The sequence below is a fragment of the Myotis lucifugus genome, unplaced genomic scaffold (genome assembly GCF_000147115.1).
Source record: "Myotis lucifugus unplaced genomic scaffold, Myoluc2.0 scaffold_0, whole genome shotgun sequence".
NCBI lineage: Eukaryota > Metazoa > Chordata > Mammalia > Chiroptera > Vespertilionidae > Myotis > Myotis lucifugus.
In genome coordinates, this window is record NW_005871048.1 from 17358028 (window position 1) to 17385812 (window position 27785).

At 42.5% G+C, this 27785-nt stretch overlaps 1 protein-coding gene across 4 annotated transcripts in view; it reads left to right on the plus strand.

Annotated features, from left to right (window-relative positions):
- EFNA5 (ephrin A5) overlaps positions 1–27037 on the plus strand; it is a 283466-nt gene extending 256429 nt beyond the window's left edge. Inside the window, exons 3-6 of one of the 4 annotated variants that reach the window (XR_002827972.1) lie at positions 18419–18484; positions 18878–18958; positions 22237–22487; positions 23648–23770. Coding sequence is in view for 3 of the 4 variants with exons in the window: in XM_006081174.3 (XP_006081236.1) it covers positions 18419–18484; positions 18878–18958; positions 23648–23769 (269 nt within the window). In the remaining variant the exon portion in view is untranslated. The other 3 variants (XM_023749518.1, XM_006081174.3, XM_006081175.3) reach the window with 3 other exon arrangements.
- Positions 27038–27785: the final 748 nt, after the last annotated feature.

Genomic DNA, 27785 nt, shown 5'->3' on the forward strand with positions numbered 1-27785 from the left:
CACAGGTTGGTATAAGGATGCCCAGTGTTCAGCTCTCGATGATGGGGATGAGAATCACCTCCAGGTCTGCGTCACCCCCTTATTCATTCTTAGGCTACTCAGGGCTGCTGCTGCTCAGCCAAATGAAGGCCACCAACAACCTGACCTCCCTCTTGGGCTTGATACTTGGCTGACGTTTTACCATCACCTGCCTTCACCCTTCACAGGGGTGCCCTGAAAACAACCACCGGGTTATTAGGAGACCCTTTTTCAAAGGTACTTAAAAATAAAATCACTTTCCTTTATGCAAATATGTCTTAGTGCTTCTTAATTGTATTTGGGGAAAAAATAGCCCCACACTCTCTAGAAAAATAAGCCACTTACATTTAAGCTTAAGGACATACTTACAGTGCAGGAAACTCACATGTCTACTCAGTTATTGGCTGATTTATGTTCCTTTTTCTACTCCAAACTTGATTTTGTGGGCATTTATCAGTGAGCAAACACACATTTTCTTGGGGTGACCTTGTCTTTCATTCATTTATCCTTCTTGCCTTTTTTCATTCAACAGATGTTTACTGAGTACATACTGCTGGCCAGATAGTATTTTAGACTCTTTGAATATAGTAGAGAAAAAAGTAGGCAAAAGTCTGGCTTTAATAGAACCTACACTCTTCCGGGATAGCAGGGCTGGGGAGCGGGATAAACTGGCAAATAAGTAAATGTGAAATATGTCAGGTAGTTGGTAAATGCTATGATGAAAAAAATGAAACAGTAGGGAGACTAGAGAATATAACGGTAGGGAAATTGCTATTTTATATATGTACTTAATATATAATATATAAATATACTTAAATATATACATATAGGGTGATCAATTTACATACATACTATATGTGGAGAGAGAGCGAGCAGAGAGCAAGCGCAGAAAAGGCCTTTCTCACCTGCTAACACATGAGGGGGGAATAAACGGACTGAGGAAGGACCTCATGTGTCCATCTGGCAGAAGGGCATTCCGGGCAAAGGAAACAAAACAGCAAGGGCGTGAGGAGAGGCGCGTGCCCCCGTGGTCGGAGCAGGATGAACACGGGGAGCTCTGTAATTGTGTGTAAGGTGTGTGATGGATGGAGTGGGAGTCATAGTAAAGGTCTGGGATTTCACTCTGAGGGAGCTGGGAGCTGGGAACCCTGGAGGGTTTTAAACAGGAGTAACATGATCAGCCTCAGGCCCCATCAGAACCACGCTGGACTCTTATCCGTCTGAACAGAGTGGAGCAGAATCCTTTGTTTCTCTGGATGGAATCCTCTGGACTCTGTTCTTTAAGGGGAAGAATTTTAGGAAAATAGATGGTGTAGGGAAATGTTCTATGTGCTGGTGAATAGGACATTTATCGATCAAATACCTACATTACAAGAGAAAAAGGAAAAAAGAGAAACATACAAAGTTGTCTGTGGTGTACTTTATCAATAAACTCATGAAATTGTTGAATTTAAGGTAAAAATGAGTGGATCTGCTGCATCTTTTGTTTTTCTGAGACACCAGGAAAGCCATTGGCTCCGTCTCTGTGTAAATAGGCAGGTGGCTTTGGGCTCAGCAAGCCCCTCCCCCACGGAACCCTCTCAGTTGGACTTTGGACAAGAGGAATTTATGCTTTACATGTTAATTTTGGTGGTTGTGCCACAAAGTTGTCAGCTAATTTATTTCTTCTCCAGGCCAAGGCACCACTGAGGTAGGAGCAGGAGCAGGCAAGAGCTGCCCAGATCCCAAGGGATGCCAGGAGGTCGGGCACAGCACTGCCAAGCTGAGAAATCTCTCCTTTCACAGGGGAGCGTGTACTAAGGACACTGCCAACTTTCCCAGTCTTCTCCTTGGAACATCAGGAACAAAACAGTATCCTACAGGGATGCATATGGGTCCTTGGGAGTACGGCAGTTCCAGTACTACAGTATGAGAAGGCTTTCTCTTCACATGCACCTGATGAGGAAGGATGTATAGGGCATATCCCTGCAGGCAAAACCCCCACTCAGTTTTCTTGCTGAAACCTACACAGTCAAGTTCTACCAAGTTTTAACATATCCCCAGATATTTTTGAAAAGATTTTTAAGAGCTTCTGGGAAATTATGAAACCAATTTTTGAAGTAGGGCAGTCATGAAGAAAAGTATGATTTATCCCATAAACTGAGGTTGTAGAGTTTTGGCATCAGAAAGACTTGGACTGGAATATCCGTTCTGCCATATGCTAGCGGTGTATGTCATCAGTAACTACTTATCCCTCTAAGCCTCAGTTTCCTCATCTCTGAAATGAGGATAATAATACCTGCCTGGCAGTACTGTTCTGAGGATTAAACTTAATAAGCCTGGCTCAGTGCCTGGTACATAGAAATATTAGATAAATGGAAGCTATTATAAGAATATTATTATGCATCCTGAAATGAAGTTCCCTCCCACCAAGCTCCACATCAATTAAGAAATAATTTCATGTTTCAAATTTGTATTTGGTCAGGTTAAATAGAGAAAAAGAAACATTGTGGTGAAATAATATTCTAGAGTAATTGGTGCCAAAAGAATCCTACAATACAAAAATATAGGTCTTGTTATTAATCCCTTAAAACAGTCGTGTGTAACCATTCTTCGAGAGATTTATTGACTACAGCATTCATTTGGAAATGCTAAACTAATGAGAACTTGGCCATTAGTTGTGATAATGGTCTATCATTTGGAGCGTGTACCGTGTGTACTTATTTGGCCTCATTTCAAAATAATGAATTATTTCAGACTCATTTCATTTCTTGAACATGTTCTCATGATTTAGGTCATGCTTTGGATTATCTAAGTAGTATTCCTATAATCCATTGTCTAAAACAAACTAGATGAATCTGGGCTATTTTAAGATGGAGAAACTTCAAACATCTTTTTTTTTCCCAGAAATTGCATAAAGGGGTCACTGAGGCTTCTCAAGCCTCTAATTTATCTTTTGATGCCTATGCTTGATTGTTATCCCATATTAAGATTTATTTTCCCTTTTAAAATAGCTCTACAGAGAGAGAATATACTGCTAAATACTACTGCGAGGGAATGTTTACGATGCTAATGACTTCTACTTGAGGAGCTCGCGATCAAAACGCGAAAGAATGTGGCACTAGGAAGCATGTGACTAACCTTTGAAAAATCTCACAATAGGACTAATATGGGATGTTTTAAATCTAGGATTATAGAATGAAGGTATGTGTGAATACGTATGTTCAATGAGCTGCAAAGACCTCACATTGAAACTTGTTAGTCTAATTTTACTTATCTTTAATGTAGATAAAGTAACTGTTTTATTATTGGGAAACTGTAACGTGGGATGAACTAAAAGCCGGTGCACTAGAAGGAGCTAGTGTTTCGTTTGCCTGCAAAAGGTGAGCCAGACAGTTTCCACAATTGCATCTTTCTGGTAAAGACAAGATAGCTTTCCCATGAGTTCATCACCAGTCCATCTCAATCTCCCCTGGATGCTTCGAGGCTCAAAATATATTTAATTTTCTTCTTTTTAATTTAAATCTTCACCCAAGGATATATTTTTATTGATTTGAGAGAGGAAAAGAGAGAAAAACATTGATGTGAGAGAGAAACATCGCTTAGTTGGCTCCCATAGGCACCCTGACTAGGGATCAAACCTACAATTTGGGTATGTGCCCTGACCAGGAATTGATCCCTTGACCAACTGAGCCACAATGGCTGGGGCTCATACTTTCATTTTCTTACTGCTCATAAAGTCAGGAAAAAGCTGTGATCTTTGGCAGACATTTTTTTCATTTTCTTTTTTTTGTTGTTTTATTGCTTAAAGTATTACAAAGAGTATTACATTTCTCCTTTTTTTCCCCCTTGACCTTCCCCCGGCCTCCCCTACCCACCAGTGTCTTGTGTCCATTGGTTATGCTTATATGCATGCATACAAGTACTTCAGTTGATCTCTTACCACCCCCCCCAACCCTCACTGGGCCTTCCCGCTGTAGTTTGACAGTCTGTTTGATGCTGCTCTGTTTATTTATTAATGAGAGAGAGAGAGAGAGAGAGAGAGAGAGAGAGAGAGAGAGAGAGAGAGAGATGGATTTTTTGTTCCACATATTTATGCATTCATTGGTCGATTCTTGTATGTGCCCTGACAGGGGAGCAACCTGCATCCTTAGCCTATCAGAACAACCCTCTAACCAAGTGAGCACGTGGCCTGGGTGGCGGGCATATTTTTTCAATTTATACCCAGAAAAGATCTGCTCTTTGGTTCTTGTGTTAAAGACTAACCTTCTAGGGCCATCCAAGACAGGAGTACAAGTTGTGTGTCTCACGTTGGTAGAAATTGTGCCTTTCTCCCCTGGTGTAGTCAGCAGTGCCTGCTCCCGCCCTGCGTATGGGTTCTGGAGCATGACCTGGTTCAGGGCCTGGCTGTACAGGAGAACTAATGAACATGTCATGCGTGTCTCAAGTTTTCCGGTCTCTGGCACAGCTGTGGCACTTTGCCCCCCCTGCTGGGAGGCACAGCATGCTGGCCATTTGTTGGCAAGTTCATATTTCACACTGCAGGGAATTGAAATGATTGAACAGACAGAAGAAGAGTCTTATTTGCAGTAGCCTACGTATCCCCAGACTCTGATTTGGCATAAAACATCTGCTTCATGATCTGCTTCAAGGCCAGTTCCTTTCCTCCCACAAAGGTTACGACTTCAGGCAAGCTGTGCTTCCACTGGCAGGAGGAAATTTGCCCGAAGACTTGATTTAATCTGAATCAAAGCATCCCGCCACAGAATTTCTTTTTTCAATTATCTCCGAAGAGGCAACCAGACTTTAAATGTACCAGTATCATAAAGGCAAGGAAATAAGGCAGACACTTCTCACCCTGTTGGTAATAACAAGGCAAGGTGCATAGACAGTTGTGCATCCACACCCAGAAGCCTGTGAGACTCACCTGGCCACCTGCCAACACACCTGTCTTGGCAACAGCATACCGTAGGTTTGGCCTTCGGTTGTGTTTCGGCCCATCAGCCTGGTCAGTAAGCACCACGTTGGTTTTAACTGCAGTTTTTACATCTTTCAGATTATAAAAGCCAATCGGCATGAAGCGGAATGTGACTATTACTATTTTTCATAGTGAGAAAGCATCATGTAGCCTTTGTTTTGTAGTATCCTAATTACTAATTATATTTACCCACGTGATTTTCTTGTGCATCATCATAAATTTTGTCCCAGACAGCCCTCCCTAGCCTTACAGACATATACAAAATTAAATTCTGGCATTTTATTATGCCAGAGCAATTAGATGCCATCCTCATAATGAGAAATATGACATCTTCATCTCTCTCTTCTATATTTTCCCATTCTTTTAATGCGCACATTTACCAGACTTTAATACAATCTTCCTCCTATACATGCAAGGGTTCACACACACACACACACACACACACACACACACACACCCCTAATTGAATATCTGCATATCTCCGAGGAGTGAAACTGTGTATTCATCTTCTTTAGTTCTTAGGCCACTTTGGTTTAAGAGTAAGAACTGTTGCTTTTATGAATGAAGTGCCTTTTTCTATAAAGTCAGAACCTCACAGCAGTGCACAGAAAGCCGATGGTATAAAGGAGCTAAGTAGAGTCTTTAATAGAGAGAGCTGGGTTGTAAGTGTTTTTGTTCCTATGGAGCAGATAGATTTGGCTCCATCTGTTCCATATTCATAACAAAGGAGCGCACTTACAGGAGGGCTGACTTCCCAGCGCTGCCTGGTAATGATCTTTTCACCGGAATGAAAGCATCTGAACCCAGTGGCATGGCCCTGCAAGAAGCAGCTGGCAGGATTGCCCTTCAGAACCCCGATTTCCTTATAACTCAGGCTGACGTCAAATTTCCCCATCTATAGAATGAAAAAAAAAAAGACCAATTTCTCATCTTCCCGCCGCACTGTGTCATTGGGAAGTTCAGAATGTGTGAGTTTTTACCACCCCCTCTGGCAACCAGGAAAGATTTGTAATTAGATAGTAGGGAGGGAGGGGGAAGTTTGCACTTTGAAGTATCTAAAGGTATCACAGGGGAAAGGATATTCTTTAAACTGTTAGGTTGAATCTATTCAGACTTTTTTAAATCTTTTTAAAACTGAGGTTAATGAATAGAAATATGAGTTACACCAAAAAAGGAAAAACCCCTGTTGAGTCTCATAATTAGCAAACTCAAAGCCAATTTCAACTGAGACCTCTTTGATTAAAAAGATAAGTTGACCCAAGAGTCCATACTTTTTCTTCCACTAAAGCAGAAGAGAAATAGAGTGAGGGTTTTTTTTGCCCAAAATGCAGTTATGCAAAAAAAAAAACACCCAAAAACACCTTTCTATTTGTATGGCATGTAGAGTCAGCACTGAAATGTAAATAATTTCTTAAAACTTAAATAGGACGTCAGTATTCATACTATATGGCTAGTGGGATACCTGTATTTACATACTAGCTTCACAGATTTCTTAAGAAATAGGAACATATTTTGAAGGATGGTTATCCTTTTCTCCATTCTGTGGACTTTTACTAGAAGCTCCTAAAAATACATCGAGTTATTTAGTATACTCCACGTTAAAGTTATCATTGTAATTCATCAACATTTGATTCTCCATTTTGGTACCATCTGTTTGCTAAACTAGGGTTTTTGACAAATCAAAAAGTAAACAAATCTCTTAAAATGTTTGCCGCAGCAATAAAGTGGGCAAAATGTTCATCTAGCCATGAGATGGAAACTCCTGTAGCAAGAGAAAACATTAAAGTAAAATTCACAGAGAGGGAAAAGCCCCGCCTAGCAATCTGTGAAGATCTCAGGTTTCTAGAACACCTGGGTCTCTGGTTATTTTTTGTAATATATAGACTGGAATATTTCTGGCTTATTCAATTTTTACTTCGTTTATTTATTCATTTCTTCAAGAACATTTTTTGTGTGCCTGCTTTGCACCCAGCACTGTGTTAGGTTTTAGAGACATGGCGGTGTATTTAAAAAGTGATCTCTGCTTCTGGAGCTTACAGTTTATTTGGGACATAGACAATAAACCAGGAAACAAACAAGTCTCTAACCGCCAGTCATGCGAGGGCCTATGAAGGTGGTCAGATGTGGTGCTAGGAATATGGAGAGGGGAGGGTAGAGAGCTTTCGGTGGTGACCCTGGAGGCATCTCTGGGAGGCAGCATGTGAGCCATGACATGAAAGGAAGTATCGGTATGAATTTCTGGTGCACAGAGGATGCTTTTTGTCCATAGGAAAGGTTATTTGAAAGGTTAGTTTGGATTTGATATTTGACTTATTAAAATTAGAAATTAAAAAATAGGATTCTTCCTTAAAATGTCAAATGTAGCCTATTGAAATGAGTTTACACATCTTATGGTTCTATAGTATAAGATATATTTAGCTCCATTTACAAACTTGGTTCATTAAACTCCTTTAACCATTAAAGATTTAATATATTCTTTCCTTCTTAAGTTCTTAAATGGTTTGACTGTAAAACCTTCCAAGTACGTAAGTAATTCTTAGCTTCATAAGAATTTAAACTGAAAAATATGATGAAGTTTTTATTTTTGTTCTCTTAAATGTTTTAAAACTAAGTGTAAAATCAGCTGTTCCATTATATATTTTAAATAGGAATTACATGTCTGACCTGTTACTCTGAATGGCCGAAGTTTGCCCACACTTTAAAAGTATTAGTTTCACATTCTCAGATACTTGTTTAGCACAAAAAGCACTAGCTCTGTGGTTTTGATTTGTATGAAAATGCCTGTAGTTAAATTTTGAACTCAGGTGTGGCTAAAATTGGGGCTACGGTCTCAGGTCATGAGTGAGGCTCTGACTGACTAGAGGCTCAGCCAGAATGGCTGCACCTGCACCTGTGCTCACACCACCTCAGCCTCACTCCTCTGTACTTAACTTAGAGAAGCCCATGGTCACAGGATTCTAGCATCCCCTTGCCTTTGTTCTCCTGTTTACTCCAGGGGCTTGCAGCCCCTCCACAGGCTGATCACTTGATGGATTCTGCATATTTTGGGCTCCAAAGATACCCCACATTCCTTTCATTTACTTCTTATCTCTTGGGACCACACACTCACAGATATGAAAATGATACGCATTTGAATGTGTTTGAATTTTGTATGTTGCTCCGAGCTTTGGCTGACTAGTAGGTCACAGTTTCCAAGATCCTTCCTGAAGAAGGAGGCAGCAGAGAGGAGAGAGGAACATGCCAGGAAAGGGGGATTTAAAAAAAATTCTTTGACATTCACCACCACATCTCTCTTTGTTTTTCTTTCTCATTCTAAATCTGAGTTTTGGTTCATGTTTGTCAACAAATCATGTTACAGCTACATTAATTTTTTTAAACTCTGGACTCATTCTTCAAATCTGTACTGAATATGTTATGAACAAAGCAGCAGGCTCCTCAGAACTGAGAACCCTGCAGGGCTCCTGACCACAGGGAACTCGAAACTCTAGAAGCAGAGATGCTATGTAACAGCAAAACAGGATGGTTACATGATTAGCGCAAGTACCCAGAAGAAAGTTACTGTGTTGGAGAAATGGGAGATAGCTCAAGTGGCCAGAGGGAACTGGGATCTTGAGAGGCAAAGGAAAGGTCACATAAGGGAGATGGAGGAGGTTCTGGGAGGAAATATTGTTGGGACTAGTTACTAATGTGGATTGAAGGAGGGAAAAGAGTGGGGGAGACGATGGACGACCCGGACTGCTGTTCCACGGGGTGATGCCTGCACTGCACAGCCACTGACTTTAGTGGAAATGGTCCCACTCAAAGAGCAAACGGGAATGTAGCCCCTATCATTAGCTGAATGCACTTTGTAAATAATCTTCATCAAGGAAAGCATTGTTGGTGTGAAACATGTTGTATAATCCTGGTACCTCAATGACTCCTTCCTTGGTAGAACTCAGTAGTCTTCTAAAGAGAGAAATTAATTTGTTCAGGCCTCTAGGGTTCCATTACGGACCTGGTGTACAAAGGAGTGGCCACTCCTGCCTGGGTACTTATCTTACTACCAGAAATGGCAGATGGGGAGAATGTGGGCTACTGGCCAAGAAAAACCACCACAGAAATAATTGATTTGTGTAAATAGATGCAAATACGATGCAAAAGTATATTGAAGACAGGAATAGGAACCATACCCCTAGACAGGGATGGGCTCGGTCAGGGTTGGCGTCACCTCTGGGCTGGTTTTACTGGGTGCCACCGCTGGGGCCCGTCTGTGCAGCTGCAAAGGCAGTCTCAGCTCTCATCTCTCAGCTCCCAGCCGTGTTGCTTGTCTGCAGCATCTACGTCCTCATCCTTGGTCAGCATCCCTCCAATGCAGTGGTTCTCAACCTTCTGGCTCTTTAAATACAGTTCCTCATGTTGTGACCCAACCATAAAATTAATTTCATTGCTACTTCATAACTGTAATGTTGCTACTGTTATGAATCGTAATGTAAATATCTGATATGCAGGATGGTCTTAGGCGACCCCTGTGAAAGGGTCGTTCGACCGCCAAAGGGGTCACGACCCACAGGGTGAGAATTGCTGCTCTAAAGGAATAGCAAGCTCACATTCTTCAAATGAATGCAAAAAAGAACTCTCAGAACCTTGGCATGATTTTCAAAAGGACGGGATCTTTCATTGCCCTTTCTAATTCTCTAAATTCTCTCAGCCCTGCTTCAGTTCACATCCTCACATACTAAACCCCTTCACCACCACCTTATGCTCCCCCCCCCCCGCCCCCGCAAAATAAGATCTATGGTGGAATCTAGTTTTTCTAATTTAGGCTAGAAATGAAGGGTCACATTTGTCCCACTTGTCCCATTGATTTTCCTGATGACTCATCCATACCATTTTATCCAAATTATCCATGACCGAATCCCCTCTCCCTCCTACAGATCCGCAGTCAGACTAGAGCCCGCTTGCTGAGGGACACTGCATGTGGAGGGAGCACACTGACAGAGCTGACGATATCCATCTGTGGAGTCGTGACATGATCATCTGGATCTATGGGGATCCAGCACCGAGTTTCCGAGTGCAGTGTAACAGTCTAGTGCCCTCTAAAGTAGGTCAGGCTTAAATTTTTTCCAAAGGGGAAGGCTTATAGGGAAAGTGGGGCCTAGGTGGGTTAAGCAGCTGATGGAAAGGCACAAAATACATAAGAATAGGTGAAAATTCAAAGCATCATCATGCATGCACTAAAACCACTAAACTGTGTCCCTTCCAAGGCACCTCACCAAGGAAGAGAAGGATGAAAGTGATTATGAAAGATTCAAAGAAAGATTAACTTTTTTCTAGACGCTTCTTTGAATTGTATTACCTTGATGACTTATTAGGAATTTCCTGCCATGCTACATTAGTGCGATATGATGACAGCATTGTTTCTGTTAATACTGTACACGTGAGTAATAGGATTCGTGGCTTTCTGTGCTTACCAGGTAGTAGTCACCCAATAGCATGTCACAAGGGTGGCACAGGAGCCTGTGGAGAAGTTCCTCTCTGGGATTCTAGGAATTCCGCCTTTTGTCTGAGTTTTTGTTTTTGTTGTTATTTTTATTGTGGATTCTAGGTGAAGAGTTTTTGTAAACCAGTCAGTCTGCTTACCTGTCTTCTTTTGTCAGATTACACCTACCTGGTGCAGCAGGTGAAATTCACCAAAATGACCACAAACAATAGAAAAGAACCATCTGACCTTCATGGCCCAGGACTGTCATTTTAATAGTGTGGCCTTAGGCCAGCCGAGGTCTCAGAAACCGATTACAGCACTAGTCTGTTATAGGAAACTAATTTTTTCCTAACTGTTCAAAGATGTTCAGTGATTTCTTTTTTAAATAGTAAAATATCCAATAAGGGGCTTAACTGAAGCTCCTCGTGTTGGGGGTTTGACTAACAATTAAAATGACATGTACATGTCACCTTGCTTTCTCTGCCTGTGTGGACTGGATGTCTCCAGTCATATCATAGAAGAATGAGATCAAGTCTAGGTTCAGAATCTGAGATTTAAGCTGACTTTAACCTTTCCTTAACTATAGAGGAAATTGTAAAAGTTTTCTCTGAAATCCAGGTTATTTTTTTGCTCATGCCTTACTGGATATCAAAGTACATGGGACAAATCATACACTGATTCAGGAGGCAGTAGAAACAAGTTTGTTGTCTCCAAGCTTTAAAAAACAAGGACAAGTTTGCTCACACTTCAAACAAATGTGTATAAAAGCATGATAATGCCCTATTTGTTTATTCCTACAACAGTGGAAAGAAACTGTCCTCAGCCTTTTATTTGAGGTTGCTAAGAAAAAGTAATTGATCTACGGAGGCTCAGCTGCAGGAATTTAAATAATATTCCAGTTAGCATTTACAGTGAGAACTGTGCCCGAGGGGCCAGAGAGGTGGGGGAGGGGAGCAGTGGGTGCCTGGTGGCACCTCCTGTTTTCTCTTTTGTCTGAGGCTGCACAGCTGGAACTCATTTTACTTCCCTTGCCTTGAACTTTCCTCTAATTATTGGTCCCTGTTTCAGTTCCCTCGTGTTGTAACCAAGTTTTAGCTTGCAGTGTGCGTCGTTTTACCCCTATTGTATTGCTGGAAACACACCACTCTCTTCCTTTTCTAGTTTTTAAAGAAACATCTCTAGAGCCATATCATAGTGTCTAATATGCGCATGATATTTTACATTTCTCCAAGGCTTCCACCTTCACTTAGTAACCTCATTTTCAAACTTTACGTCTGGGACTTTGACCTTAACCTGCCAGGGATTGAAGTCTTGAGACACTGCGGGCTGCAAGTGGTGAAATGTGTGGGCAGATGGAGCCAGCTCCCATGGATGCCCATCGGGTGCAAGTTTGGTAAACCTGGGGCCAGGAGCACGTTAGTAAAACATGTGACTTCTACAATCTCAAAAGGTAGAATAGAGACATATATTCCATCATGACTGGAGATTATGTTCTTCATGTGAAATTAGGCATTGTGCTTATGCTCTTTTACAAGGGGCAGATGGCCAGTGGCAAGTTGGTGCTGGGGTATTCTTGCCTAACTTTTGTTTTAAGACTTTTTCTGAGGGTGTGGTAACCATTTTCCAAGCCGTCCATTTGGCTTCAGTTAATCTCTGTCCTATTCCCCACTCTCTACACACATACACAAAATGGATTTTTTAAAAAATATATTTTACTGATTTTTTACCGAGAGAAAGGGAGAGGGATAGAGAGTTAGAAACATCGATCAGCTGCTTCCTGCATACTCCCCACTGGGGATGTGCCTGCAACCAAGGTACATGCCCTTGACCAGAATCGAACCTGGGACCCTTCAGTCTGCAGGCCAACACTCTATCCACTAAGCCAAACTGGTCAGCGCCACAAAATGAATTTTATTGATTCACTAGAGGCCTGGTGCATGAAATTTATGCACTGGAGAGGAGGGGGGTCTGCACCCTCTCTCAGTCTGGGAGCCCTCGGGGGATGTCAGACTGATGGCTTAGGCCCACAGGCTCCCACCACCGCACTTGCCAGCCGTGAACCCAGCTTCTGGCTGAGCAGCACTCCCCCTGTGGGAGTGCACTGAACACCTAGGGGCAGCTCCTGTGTTCAGCGTCTGCTCTCTGGTGGTCAGTGCGCGTCATAGTGATGGGTCATTTCGCCGTTAGGTAGATTTGCATATTAGCCTTTTATTATATAGGATTATATTCTAGAAGACATTTTCAGTAGTACCATGTATTTGCATGGGCTTAACTTTTTCAGCATTTACTGTGAAAGGAATATGAGTGCTTAATTCTGCCATCACCTGTCTAATTTGCAGATGTCTGTGTTGTATGTTAGACCACATGAAAACCTACAGAGGAAAAACTGGGCTCCGCTAACAACTAATAGCCGATCTTTTCCTTTGACTTGCACAAATTGAGAAATATTGCCTGTGGCAAACATAATGGGAAACTGCATTTTTAATGTTTCCACACACTCATTTCTTAAAAAAAAAAAAAAAAAAGACGAAGAAGAAGAGAACAGCTGATTGTTCTTAAAAAATAAAACTTCTCAAAGTACCCAGATTGACAAGGGACACAGAAAAGGAGAAGGGCTTGTACTTTTGGAATTTGGAATGAAGACTGGAGGATGAAGACGGTTAGGCAGAGAGGTTAAAGTTGACTAATGAGTACAGTATTGGGCCTGAACATGTAAGAATGTATAATATGAAAGTCTCAGCCCTCTCCTGCTAAACTTCTGGTGGGTGTTGGAGAAGGTTGTTACCTTGATTATTTTTGAGTGGCTTGAAATCTCATCTGTTTGTATTAATTTGATAGCCTGTTTAAAAGATAACGGGTAGGAATTTTTTTATATGAAGAGAACTTTTAACTTTATTTCAGGTATTTTTAAGCCCACCTTTACATTCTATTTCTCGTGTTTGAGGGAAAGCATTCTTTCTTATGATTTAAGTTTACATTTTGTATCAAAGATCATGTAGGTTTACCCAGCAATTTGGATTTAACGTGAGACATCATGTTAATTGCAAGGAACAACACAGGTTGGCTACATTAGCAAAAACAAACTACTAGTAAGTGGCATGGGATGGAAAATGAAAAACAGTTTTTAAATGCTGGAGGGAAAACAAATAGATAGATCTTGTAGTGTTTCTTCAGCAGCAGTTTATAATTACCACTCTTTGAGGCCTATTTTAAGTGAACTTGTACCAGGAGCTTGAGAAGTTGTTTAGACAAGGCAGCAACACGAGGAGGGACCTGCTCTCTGAGCAGGGGCCAGGCGGGCCTGGAGCAGAGCACACACCAGTGTCTTAGTCCTTAGGTCGCAAGTCAGCCGTGGGAAGCCTCTGATTGCATGGAATCAGTTAGCTGTTGAGAAACATATTACTCCACAATTTGTGGCTAAGCCAACATTTACTTTTTTCACAGTTTTCTGTGGGTGAGAAACCCAGGAGCGATTTAGCTGGGTTCTCTGGGTCTGAGTCTCTCACTGGCGAGTCAGTTCACCACTCAGCTAAGGATCCTCATTCTAGCTCACTCACGAGATTGGCCATGATTGGACTCAGTTCCTTGTGGGTTGTTGCACTAAAGCATCCATTTTTTTTTTTTTGCCATGTGGGCCTCTCCATCAAGAATCTCACATTATGCCACTTTGCTTCATGAGTACGAGGGACAGCAAGAGAGAGAGTCACAGTTCTTTGCAACATAATCACAGAAGTGACATCCCATTACTTTTTGCTGTGTTCTGCTCATTAAAAAGGCAAGAAACCGGATCCAGCCCACTCTCAGGGGAGGTGAATACATGACAGTGGCATAAAAGGAGGTGGGGGTCACAGAGCCAGTCCAGAAGCTGCTGACCACAGGCTCGATGCCAGTATTCTCTCACGGCATCAGACTCAGGACTAGTGAATTGTGACGTGACTATCACATATATTTGCAGTGCTGAATACAGCTTTTGGAAGTACTGATTTGAGGGCGTTGAATATGATCCTTTTATGTATCCAGTTGGCTGATACGTGCTGAGCAGTGCTCACCTGAGCCCCAGGAGACCCAGGAAACAGGTTTGCAGGAAAGGCTGAACGTAGAGCCCCTGTCTGAGGTCACGGGAGAGAGTGAAGATAAGCAGCCCTCGTGTCTTATTAGCATGATGCTGTAAACACAGAGAACCAGAGGCCCCAGGTACTATTTCACTGTGTGTTGTAAGGTTTTCATGGGTACTTTGCAGATCATTAGGGGGAAGGGGCCCTATAGTTAGATTATTATAAAGTTGCTATTAAGATCATGGAGTGGGAGGTTGTGCTTGTTTAATGGTCCCCGTTCCCCTATTCTCAGCTTCCTGACTCCAAGTGTACATTTTTGGCAGTAAACTGAGGAAATGATAGGGTTTTGGATTATGTGACAAATGTTTAAGACATGAGTTGAATTTCTCATTTTAATTTTACCAATTCCACTAGAAAAATCCATGTATCTTTATAGAAAGAGTTCAGGTCTCAGTTTTCTTTACCTGTTAATACCTCATCTTGGTTGCTAAACCTCCCATTTGGGAAGTTGGGGACAAATTGTGTTCGGTCTACCAGTAGCCATTGGTTAGCTTTCAGGGGATCTGTGAAGCCTTGATAAATTTCCCTCTGACACACATGTCTGGGACACCCTCACACTCCCAGACAAAGCTAACTCCCTGCCCAAAGCCATGCTGGCAGTACTTGCAGCCTCAGCTACTACAGGGATCCCTCCTGGTGCCTAAGCTGTGGTTCATATTTATGGCCCCAGCTGGAATAAGCACCGGGCAAGGATAGGGAGTTTTGTCTTCTATACCTTTGCTTCCACAGCACCTGAAGGGAAACTGGCACATAGTAGGGATTTTAAAAGCGTTTGGATGGATGAAGCTGCAGTAATAATATTGGTAATTATTCACTATTAAATTTCTAAGTAAAGCAGCAGGAGAACTTAAATTTTGTCTTAACTAACATAATGTTGGTCATTATAAGGTGATGTTTCTAGCCCTAGCCGGTTTGGCTCAGTGGATAGAGAGCTGGCCTGTGGACCGAAGGGTCTCGGGTTTGATTCCAGTCAAGAGCACGTCCCTCGGTTGCAGGCTTCTCCCTAGCCTGGGCCCTGGTCAGGGCTCATGCAGGAGACAATCAATGTGTCTCTCTCACGTCGCTATTTCTCTCTTTCTTTCCCTCTCTGTAAAAATCAATGGAAAAATATCCTCAGGTGAGGATTAAAAAAATAATAATAAAGTGATATCTCCAGAATCATAGGGATTTAAAACCTACCTCCTGACAAAAACAGGCACATTTTAAGTTTACTCCCTCACATCCATCTTCAATTTTTTTCCTCATAATTGATCTCGAGAGGATTTTCTTTGTAATTTACTGTATGAATATTACATTTTCCATTCCTCTATTTTGTGTTTTTAATGCTCAATCTTTGGCATTTTACTAGTGACTAGTAAAGTACTTTGATATTATCTTATAGCTTCAAATACTACAATAATATAACTAATAATAATCTATATTTATAAATGATACAATAGCTTCAAGTACTACTAATAATATACTACTAATAATTATTTATAAATGATATAAAGGCATGTTACATTAGTCAGCCAAGGGCTAGGGTTAAGGAACCTGGAACTTAACATGGAAGAAAGCCACACTTCACTCTTTTAAGCTTTGCATTAAAAAATGAGTTTTGCCCATATATGGAGAAAGGTTTTGATGCTTTTGGGTTTTCAGCATAGTAAATGAGGAAGCCGCGTCAAACTGACTGAGCAAGGCTCACCCGCTGAGGTTGGCTCTAAGGGTTAAGAGTTTGCTTTATGAGCTCAGGTCAGAGATTGTAGAGTCAATTGACTTCATGTACTCTGCATTGTGTATTCACAGTATGTGTTTATACTCTTCGTTCAGAATTTTTTTCTAAGGATTAGAGGCTAATAGTGCCATAGGGTGTCAGTCCCATTATCGTTACAGCCTTTCTGGTTTCAGAGAGGCGATGAGGAACTAATGGAGAAGTTTGATGGGAAAGAGAGGTTTTATTTTGTATTAAATAGAAGTGCATTTTACATTTTACATTCTTAATTTACAGACCCATGTAACTCATCCAGTAGCTAAGGCTAATTGTCCCTCTTGGGGAGAGTGCTCTTCAGTTTTTTTCCTGGACAGCTTATCATTGGATGCTGTTTAATTATTGCAGTGATTTTTTTTTGTCCTGGGTTTATAGGATTTCTCCTACATCTAAATCTGAAAGACCTGTACTAATTAATTCCAAGACATCCCCCCACTAAAACAAATCCATACAGCAGCAGCTTAACGTCCCTATGCCGCTTTTTCACACCACCTCTCACAAAAAGACATCAACAATCTCAGGAACCCACGGTTTTCCTAATGAACTGGCGTCACCTACGTGGACTGTATTTGTGAGGCACATTTGCAGTTGGGGTCCACAGGAAGGACACCATTTCCTGGATCAAACCGCAGAGTGCAAATATTGTGCCCTAAATAACACACTAGTTACTGTAAACGTCAGTAGAGGGAGTTTTTCTGACTTTGATTTAATGAAAGCCTACAGCAAAGCCAGCTGTTAACACTTCTTAACTGCTTGTCAGAGTGGATGAATTTGGGAGATGGGAAGGGCCGAAAACATCTTATTTTATACTTTTGTCTTAGAATTAAGAGTTTTCTGCAGGTATCAAAGAGCGATGCTCGGATTCTTTGCAGCTTGATGTCTGTTAGGTAGTGAATTTGTAAATTCTCCTCTAGGATGGGGATCTGGAATTAGAGGAGATTCGTGTAAAATTAGTTTGAAATGTGCATCTTAAATCCTCTCACCTTGAAGAATAAGCATTTTCATTTTCTGGGCTCCCCCCTGAGGAAGAATAGCAAAGGGTAAAAATCAAGGAGGGAGAAGGCACACCAGCCGTCTCTTTGTCACTGAGGGCATCGCCAGACGGATTGTTAGCCATGTGTGTTTTGATTGATGTCATCTGCTCTGAACAAAGAAACCACTTGAAGCAAGCGCATAGGGAGGAAAGTATGCAGCACTCATTTCTGTAATTTTTGTCATTTCTAGAATGCATAGTAAACACATGTGATGGTTCAGGGTCCTCCCGCCCTTGGAGATCCCTTTGACATTACGCTGTGCATGCTGAAGGGAGATAATCTTTCAAACGCAGGGAGAGGTTACGGTCTTATTGTCCTGAAGAGGAGAAGAAAGTTTCTTCCTCAAATGATTTATAACTTGAAACATGTTGTCATGTTTCGGTAAGCCCACTTTATTAATTCCATCCTTCTCTGTGGCACATTTTTTAAAATAAACGTGCCATTGCATAGCGCTGTCTCAATAGCATATTGTACTTATAATGGCGTGATGGAAGTGGCTGGGCTCTGCTTAGTCATATAGAACTCGGAGCCAAGCTCTGAGCAGACCCTCTAATTGAATTACCTGCAAAGCATTGACAGACAGGCTCTCAGGACAGACAAAGCTTTGCTTTCCGCAGCAGAGGCAGGTCGTGGTTAAGTTGCCCTCGTAACTATCTGTGGTTGGTTTCTGCCAGCGCTTTCACCATGGGCTCTGCTGGGCCCCCGCGCCCTGCAGCGGAGGAGGAGGCGGAGCTCTGTGAAAGCAGGAGGGCTCAAACATTATCTTCTTATTTTAGAGAAAATTGATAACAGATCAAGTTAAATGGAAGAGCCTTTGAAATAAAAATCCAAAGCATTTTCTGTAGATTACCAGCATTCTTGCGTGATTCTTCATCTTATTGAAAAGAGAACACAGGGGTAGAAAAGTAGCTCTTTCTGTAAGACTCTGTGCCAATCTGAAAAGTATTTTTGTTTTAACTTCTGGGAAGAATTAGAGTGTGCTCCGTTTATTCAGGAACGAATTGATGGCAGACCGCTTACATTTGGAAATGAAGAGTAATCATCTGTTGTCTTCTCCCCTCTCTCTCCTTGTCCTGTCCACAGCCTCTGCAATCCCAGATAATGGAAGAAGGTCCTGTCTAAAGCTCAAAGTCTTTGTGAGACCAACAAGTAAGTTCCCTCGAATGAGCTTCAGAGGGTGGCTTCACTGCGCATGCTTGATTGTGTGGTCTGGTGCACAGCGGTAACACTTTTTTTACTGTTAAATCCTGTGTGGTATCTGTTTTGTATATCAACATTCATGTTTTAGTTTTCATCAGATTTTTTCTCATCATTCTTCATGATGCTTTTATTTTTAAGTACACAGCAGTTGCTAACTTGTTGTTTCTTAGACTGTTGTATGTGCACAGCAAATGGGAACAATATTGGCATTTTGATACATGCCATTGATTGTAAAACAATCTACATAAATAAAAGGAAAAAAAATTAGAGAGAAAGAAAGAAACGGGAGTTTAAGGGTGTCTGCACTAACATATTTGGCTGTTATCTCTATTTTTGTTATAGATAGCTGTATGAAAACTATAGGTGTTCATGATCGTGTTTTCGATGTTAACGACAAAGTAGAAAATTCATTAGAACCAGCAGGTTAGTATGCTTAGAGAATCTCTTTTAACCAATGCATCTCTCTGGTGCTTCCGTACTTTTTTTCCTTTCTTCCTCTCTGCATGTTTGCATGTTAGAGTTGCTCTGCTTTTTGCTCATTGCTAGCAATGCTAATATTACTTATATTCTACTTCATTCCTCCAGTATCTCTGTGTAGTGCATGGTAGATAAAATGACTTTTCTTTTTTGGACATGGGTTTGATATAACACAGTATCCTAATGTAGAGCCCCATCAGAATGCTAAAACTTCACTACTTTTTACCATATCCTCCGAGCATGCTGGTGAGTCACCCTGAATATTAATGGATCTGTTTTCATGTAAGACAAAAGCATTTCTATTGTATATGCTTATCAAATTTTCTTTTACATTATGTCCAAATCTGCAGATACAATAGTAACTAATTCAACATAATTTAGTTTTCTCTGCAAATTCACATGCATCACTGAAGTGATCTAAAGAACTTTTTTTGTGCTATTATTAATAGTCATGGATTTGGAGAAGTATAGTCATGTTGCCTCCTAATACCACAAATTCACACACCTACTGCTCCCACAAATGTATTTGTCTATCGAGCGAAATGTGGTCCTTGATTAATAAGACAGAGTAAGTCTACATAGATTTTTTTTCTATTACTAACATCTACACACCCAAACTTTCCCATCATTGCAGAAAAAGAAACACCCACAAAAACACTCATTGAAGCATTTATAATGGAGATCATGTAAACTGTCCGTTTGGTTATAAATTCAATCTGGCTATTTAATGCAAATCTAGACCGTGAGGAGTGGGAGCCCCAGTCCATTGTTCACTGAGGAGTGTGCCTCAATGCCCCCGTATGCGCGCCTTCCTCTGGTTTCCTTACCCACCTTCTATAATGACCTCAAAGCTTAAGGGAAATAAAATTATTTCCTCTACACAGAAAGATGTGAGCTCCCCACTCCCACTTTTGTAAACAGATACTCTCATCTATTTGCAGTAGGACTTCTTTCTTATTGTCCTAGAAATGATCCTTTGAGCATTATTACTGGGACACACAGTCAATGAGCCTGAGGGAAACTTAGCCTGAGTAAATGTGGTGCCTCAGGACATACAATAGCTTTCACATTGTAACTGACAGGCGGAGTTAGGTTTTTTTCCCCCCAAGCATTCTTGTTTTTCTAAGGCAGGCGTCTTACCCAGAGCACAAATGAGAGGTGTGCACAATAAGCTCTCAGAGGCCCTACTGGCTCCCTAGGGATCAGTTAGCCACTTTAGAAAGTTGCAAGGAATGAGGGGAGACGTTTTAATTGTGTCCTGGAAATCTGGAAGCATCTCTTGTGGCTTTTCAAGGCACCAGACTCCTCACAAGCTCGAGGACTCAGGCCATCATAGGACCTGTGAGTTGGATGGGATCCCCTGGAAGGACCATAGTTACTCTTCCTTTTATAACGGAGACTTGCCCAGGTCACATAGCCAGTTAGAGACAGATCCGGGCTTCTCTCACCTCCCATTCCAATGATAATATAAATAGGATCCTCTCCTGGCTTTGCAAATGTCATGCATAGAATGACTGGCAAAGTTCGGCATGTTATCAACATAACTTACCCTGAGTTATGAGTTTCCGATGCATGCTGTTAGCGAATGTAGGCGTATCTTTCCAATAATCTTTTTCCAGGTAAATCCCATTGCCTAGCAAGAAAGTAGAGGCTGTTTAGAAATATAACAGATAGTGTGTGTTTCTCTGCTAATGAAGAGGCCATAGGGAAAGGCAACATATTGGGATGTGTTCATATGTGAGCATATTTCACTGTCTTTTAGGAAACAGGCTCTTTTCCACTGAGCATTTAACAATTCATGATTGCCCCCTAATCAGTGCACATGTAGCGGATGGAAGTTTGCAGAATGTAGTCAGGGAGAGAGTGGGAGGGGAGTGTACCTGCACAGGCATCCACTCAGGAAAAGCACCTGAGGTAGCCATGACTGTGCTTAGGGCTTTCTGGTGAGCATCTTCACAGAAAAAGGAAGACAATTGGCCCTACCATCCCTGGCTGTATAAATAATAGTTTGAGTACTTCACCTTGTTCCTTAGAAAATTCAGTCTGATTTGCAGCTGGGCAGCACGGTGTTGAAGGGCTGAGTGTAGGCCCAGACTTTGAGTGCATCAGGCCTGGAAGGACTCCACTGCATGCTCTCAGCAACGTGTACTAATTCACCTGTCTTCGGAATGTGTTGTGTTTGATGTTTGCTTGCACACTCTGCCTGCCAGTTTCCTATCATCAGGGATACAGGATGATCTCAGGGCAGACATGTGCCACATAATATGCTCCAAATTATCGCTAGTGTCCTCCCCGTTAACCATGGAAACCCTCCTGTGGTGGAATCCTATAGCCAGGAGGCAGACTTGACTTGGCTGCTGAAGAGGAATAGTTTCTTCTTCCAAGCTGCAGTCACTGTTACGAGTGTTAGAAATTTATGTTTAGGTGTAATTGCCATTGAGGTAGATTGTGCTTATGAATTCCCTCGTGGAATTCTAAAATTGTTATGATTTACCCAAATGGCAGCAGGTTTCTCATTCTGCTTCTCAGGCGCCATAGGCTCTCCCAACAGTGAGGCCCTGTTTTAACCGAAGCGTGCTTTGTAGACTCCTGAGCCAGGACCAGCCTGTTGCAGGGAGAACCGTGATGCCTAAAGGCACAGATTTTCCCTGTGAGGGCAAGATGGTACCTGCTGACAGGACCGAAAAGCACATTATTGAGCCTCTTGCTTCACTTTAGAAAAAACAAGCGCTTTTCTCTCAGTGTCCTGCAGATTCATTCACCCTGTCTTGTGCTGTGGGCTGGAACAATGGACGGCCCTCGCTGAGCACCCTGGAGGGACAGCCAGGGCTGGTGCCCTTCAAGCTCACACAGAGGACTAAGTGTTACTTGGGTATGGTAATAGCTTAGTAAAAAGAAGGTGGAGAAGAACCCCATAGCTGATGTAACTTCAGGTGTATAACAAGCACTCCATCCTCAGGGTTTATAGCTTTTTTTCACAATTAAACCTGCAGTACTCTGTTGTTCTGATTGACACCATACTGGTGCTCTTAAATGATTTGAATTTTAATTTCAGGGCTATTAAGAGCATTTACATCTATACCTTCGCAAAGCTGAGAGAGAAGAGCCCACAAGTATTGGGCTAGAAGCTGTGGGGCTTTATATTTTCCTCTGCATCCATTTAACTTCCCATTCTTGCTTCCTAACCTTTTCTAGTCTCCTGAGCTAATAGCCACTCTCTGCAGGTTTGCTGAGGGCCTCAGGGGCGCAGCAGCTTCCATGCGAGGACAGGCTAACCTAAGAGCCCTCCAGGGCAGAAGACGCACAGCTGAAAAAACAGACTTCTTAGTTCATATTGGGAATGGCTGTGACGAACAGACATGCCCCCCACTGACATATCTGAAGCAGGGGCTGAAAAGGGGTCACTTTAGGACAAATCATAAGGGAGTGTGACTCTACGCAGTGGAGGAAAAGCATCCTTGTTGTGACATGTGCGGTATGAAAATGTAAACAAATTTATCCATGAAGGGGTTTGAGGTGGGTCATTCAGGGATTATCCTCTCAGGTCTACAAAATTGAGAGCAGTCTCCCTGGTCACCATTCTCTCTGAATGACTGGGAGAGAAGCCAGGGCGACAGTGGCTGAGCTCCTACAGGAAGGGACCCTTGGTGCTAAAATAAGGGACTCACAGCCCCACTGTGAGTCCCAAGGACACAGTCTAAAAGCATAAGTTGGGCCAGGTGGAAGGAAGGAGGTGTACAAAGCCTCCAGTCTATCTTTGGGTACTAATTGCTGCAAAGTTCCTGTTTCAGAGTTAAGCCTGTTAATCATGCAGATCAGGAAGTCTCTGGAAAGTCAGAGGCAGCCTCAGAGAACACTTTCTAGCTAAATAAAGGAAGCTTACCTCACTTAATCCATTTTACTTAGAGGAGAATTTGCATCCACGCCGATCATTTTTGTGTGCCACGCTTCAGCCTGATAAAAGCCAAAATAGTTTAAGTTCAAGTAATTGAATCCTAGCACTACCGGGTTTGTAATGGAAATAGCACCATAATTGATGCCTAATTGTAAGCAAACCAGTGGGCACTGGTGTCTTCAGGTTTAGTGGGCATTAGGTATGTATTTTTAAATGCTGTTGTTTTGGCATTTGATTTTTCATATTTGAAAATTCATCTAGGCTTCCAACAACCAGGCATTCAACACTAATCCTATGAAACTGCTTAAAATGAGGAAAACGGGCAGCCCATTCTGGTTAACCACTACTCTGCCAACCTAACTGCCCCCACCCCGGACATGTTACTTGCTTCTCTGTGGCACGTTGGGTTTAAAAGGTCCACTCAGATATCTCAGGTTTGGGCAAGGTGTGTCTGACGGCTGGGTAACAGGAGCTCATGTGCCAAAGGTTACATACAGTGTGTGCATACCCGCCCCTTCAATTTGTAAGGAAACACTATTGCTGAGAAAGTCCAATGTTCTCTGCTTCTCCTCTGTTTGCTGTAAATAATGAGTGATTATGCAGACATGAAAGTCAATGGTGGCACAAGGTTCATTACCTTACCTTGCAGAGGGTGGCCAGGTCTGTGAGCAGCAGGCTGCTGCGAGAGAGTTATTAAGGATGTGAAATCTCATTGGAATGTGTGCTTTCTGTTTGAACAGATGACACCGTACATGAGTCAGCCGAGCCATCCCGTGGCGAGAACGCGGCACAGACACCCAGGATACCCAGCCGCCTTTTGGCAATCCTACTGTTCCTCCTGGCGATGCTTTTGACATTATAGCACAGTCTCCTCCCGTCACCTGTCACAGAAAACACCAGGGTCTTGGAACACCAGAGATCCACCTAACTGCTCATCCTAAGAAGGGACTTGTGATTGGTTGCTTTGGCAGATGTCAGATTTTTGTTTTCTTTCTTTCAGCCTGAATTCTAAGGAACAACTTGGGGCCTGTGGGGGCTCAAGTAGTTGCTGCCTCCCTCACCCCGCCCCAGCCCTTGCCCTTGACTTTTCTCACCCCTTCCAAATTAAATGGACTCCAGATGAAAATGCCAAATTGTCGTAGTGACCCCGGTGGTCAGCAGCGCCTGCGCACTCTCCTGTAGGAGCTCCCCTTCTTTAGGGCCCTGTGTCAGCAGCACGTGGACGAGGAAGAATAGTGGCAGATGCAGCCAGGGATGGCGAGGCCCAGGAGGGTTCTTCTCTCCCATCCAATATTTATGCCTTTTCATTCAGGACTGTAAGAGAATCGTGCAGGGCAGCATGTCACGTCCAGAGGGGAGGTATTAAGGACAGATATAATATTACACTATTTCCTCTAGGGTGTGTAAATGAACAGGCTTCTAAAAGGTTGAGACACTTTTTTTTTTTAGATGACTGTCTTGACAGCAAAATGTGTGCTCCATAAAAGAAGCCTTTTTCTTAGGCGGCGGGTAGGGTGCCAGAATGCTACCCAGAGCGAGTGCGCGTGACATCAGAGAAAACTTAGGTTTGGTGGGGGTGTGTATGTATGAGTGCCTCTAATTTTTTTGGTGACTGGGCGGTATACACCAGATTATTTTTCCCTTTGACTACAGATCACCATGGTGCTACAACTATTTTTGTTTTTAAAGAAATTCAAAGAGGCATTTTTATGAATAAAGTGACCTTCCCCAAGGCTGACAAGCCAGGGTTGATGAGTGCATCATGGAATAGCTTTGAATCCTCCTCTGGGGCACACTTTGTACCAAGGAACACAGGTCCGTGGCCAGAGGAGAGGTGATTTGGCTTTGCTGGAGCGCCAGTGTGCCGTGGCCTTTCCCCGACTCCCACCCTAGCACCCACGTTTTGCTCCACACTCGGTGACGACAGGGGCTCGGACACAAACCCCTGGCACCCGGAGAGTCAGTCAGCACGACTTGGGAGGGCTAAAGGGAAATTTGGAATAAAAATTCCAAAGTGTGGAATAAAAAAAATTCAAGTGTTGATTTTATATTCTTTCCCTTTCTGACACAGCCTGAAAGCTTAGGGGGAACGTGTGTTTATCTGTGGGAGATAAACAAGATGGAGTCCCAAAGACTTTAACAAAATATTTTTTTAAAAATCCACTAGAATAGAAAATACATTATTTAGATATACTTTATGCTGAGAGTGTATATGCTTGTCCTATTTAAACTTGTGAGAAAAAGTGGTATCCCTTGATACATTTAGAAATATGGAGGCTATCTTGTTTCCTTGTGGGGGTGGGGCGGAAGGAGAACACATGCAGGATGACCCTGTCTGCTTAAGGAATCTCAGCATGGCCAGCAAGGGATGTTTCCAGTTAGTTACCAGGAAATGCACGCCTTGGGGGCTTCTACTGGTGAAGCTATCACGAACTTTGAACTCGGAAGCCTAGACAGGGAAGAGCGGCAGACCAAGGGAGAAGAAATCTTGCCTTTTCTGCTATTGCACGACATCAACAGAAAACATGCCTTTCGAAACAAAACAAAAAATATATGCGATGATCATGTGAGAGGTGAACAATTGGAAGAATTCCAGCAAAATAAGTGATTTTAAAAAATGTATGTGTTAAAAAAAGGGGGGGGTGTCTTCTTATGGACCGCTTTTGTGAATGGGAACTTGGTAAGCATCAGGAGTAGTTCTGAATTAGAGAAGTATGTGCGAGAAGGCAGCTAGCTGTAAAGGCGCTGCTCCCTGGGGAGCTGTGCACGTGTTGAAATGTAACCGGGCTTACCTGATCTGTTTGGGGGGTGTTGCTGCTGGTCTCTGCGCCCTGGGAACCAGTGAGTGGGGCCGCCAGCCTCGCAGATACAATCGGTCCTGTCCCCCCAGACATCAGGGCCTTCTCGGGAGTGGCATGGCAGAGTCTTGTCACAGAGGCAGCCACCATTTCGCTGCAACAAAAGTTCACAGCATTGGATTCTTTTTTTCCTTCAACTGTTTAGCTGCTCAGTACTCTCAGTAATGTCCAATAATACTTCTTTTTATGAATAGTTACAGGCTTGTTGGTCCAGTGGGATATGGGTAGGAGGGAAAGAGATACCTTCTAAAATGGATCAATAGTCAGAACCAAAATAATACTGCATGTTCTATAACCACAAGGAAATCAAATGATCCTGTAATGATGCCAGTTAGTCATAACTACATTAGCAGTGCTAATTTCATTTTAGAAATGGTGACTTCTGTGGTTTTCCTAGCATTTGTCTCTAACAAATGATGAAATAATTACTCATGGCCCTCTCTGCCACTCTCTTTCATTTTTCACAGTGAAATTAGACCCCTTCCCTTCACCATTGTGCCACTGCAAATTAAGTTTAAAAAAAGAAAAAAGTAGCAAGACTATCCATACCAGTAGACAGTGTGCTTCTCTACCTATAAAGTGATGTAATTGTAGGTAATGCTTGCCGCGGAGTTTTCAAGAAGATGATTGGTATCAGGCAGTTTTCATCTTGTCCAAAAAGTGCTGGTGGCCTTTTGTGGTGTCGTGACAACCCTCTGGGGGCTTAGGAAGATGTCGATGCAACTTGGTAGGAGCTTTTCATTTCAAAAAACAATTCAAAAGTCTGAAGGGCAGCCTTCGCTGCCTCTCAGCCCATTAGTCAGACCCCAGCGACCTTTGCCCCCGGTTGCCTAGGGCTTTGCAACATGAAGCAGGGAAATAAGGATCTGTCTGTTTAGTGGATACCGTGTATCCTGTAATAGGCCAGGTAACAGTTTGTGTTAGTTTAGACTCTTGTTTTGTACTGTACTTTCTTGGGTGGCAGAGGAAAGAAAAGTAAAACATTAAAAAAAAAAACAACACAACTGCGTTCTTTAAATTCTGTATTATTAGCAACCTCTGTTGTATATAGTGTTTGATAATAAAGTATTAATTTGATTCTTATGTCTTTTGTAAGTGAGAACACTAGTCTTTCAGGATACAAAACAGGCCTTGAGGCTCTGAAACACCCCATGCATACTTGCCGGAGAAGAGAGGCCGCTCCACGCAGGACTCCCCTATGGTCATCGCACGCCCAGTCCTTAAGACTCCACCATCTGGGGACCTGGAACAACATGATTTTTTTTTAATCACTATTATGGCCTCAATGTTTTCAAGGTCTGATGTTGGAGCCCTGTGATGTGTGTGTGTATGTGTGTGTGTGTGGGTGTATGTATTTCCACCCCAGCATGTTGGTATGGAAAGGTTTAGGGAATTTAGGAACAGTTCTGCATTTGGTTTGGTTTTGTCTGTGGTGGCTTTCACACAATTTCATTTCTCCCCGGGAAGAGTCTTGCTAGCATCACGCAGCCCAGGTACGGGAAAGGTTGCAGAGTCCCTTCGGGGAGGTTAAATGGGGCTGTTTCCCTGTGTCACTGTGAAAGGAAGAGTCACATCGTACCTGTGGGTTTCCAGGAACTTTGCTTTTCTCTGGTGCCTTAGCAACGGCAGCAGCCATTTTATCATTTCCCCCAAATTAGAAAAACCGTTTAAACGCCTCCTCTCCATTCACTGCTCTCAGAGCTGTGGTCACTGGTGTTTATTTTGAAAACCACCTCCACCAGCACCCCATTTGCCTACAACCCCCCCCTTTATTTCTTATGCTTATATTGTCTCCAGCCTTTCTCCCACGTCCCATTTTCCCTCAGAACCGTGAATGGGCAGGTCTGTCTCTGGTTTGGCATCACTGAACTTTTCCCATGCGTTGGCCCCAGAGCCGCTCGGATGTGAGACAAATCTCCCTACAATGGGCTCGCTCCCATTGTCTGTACAGTTTAATAGATGCTGGCATGTTGGAGGTTACCCACGAGTCAAAATCCGCTTTCCATGCTTCCTCTTGACA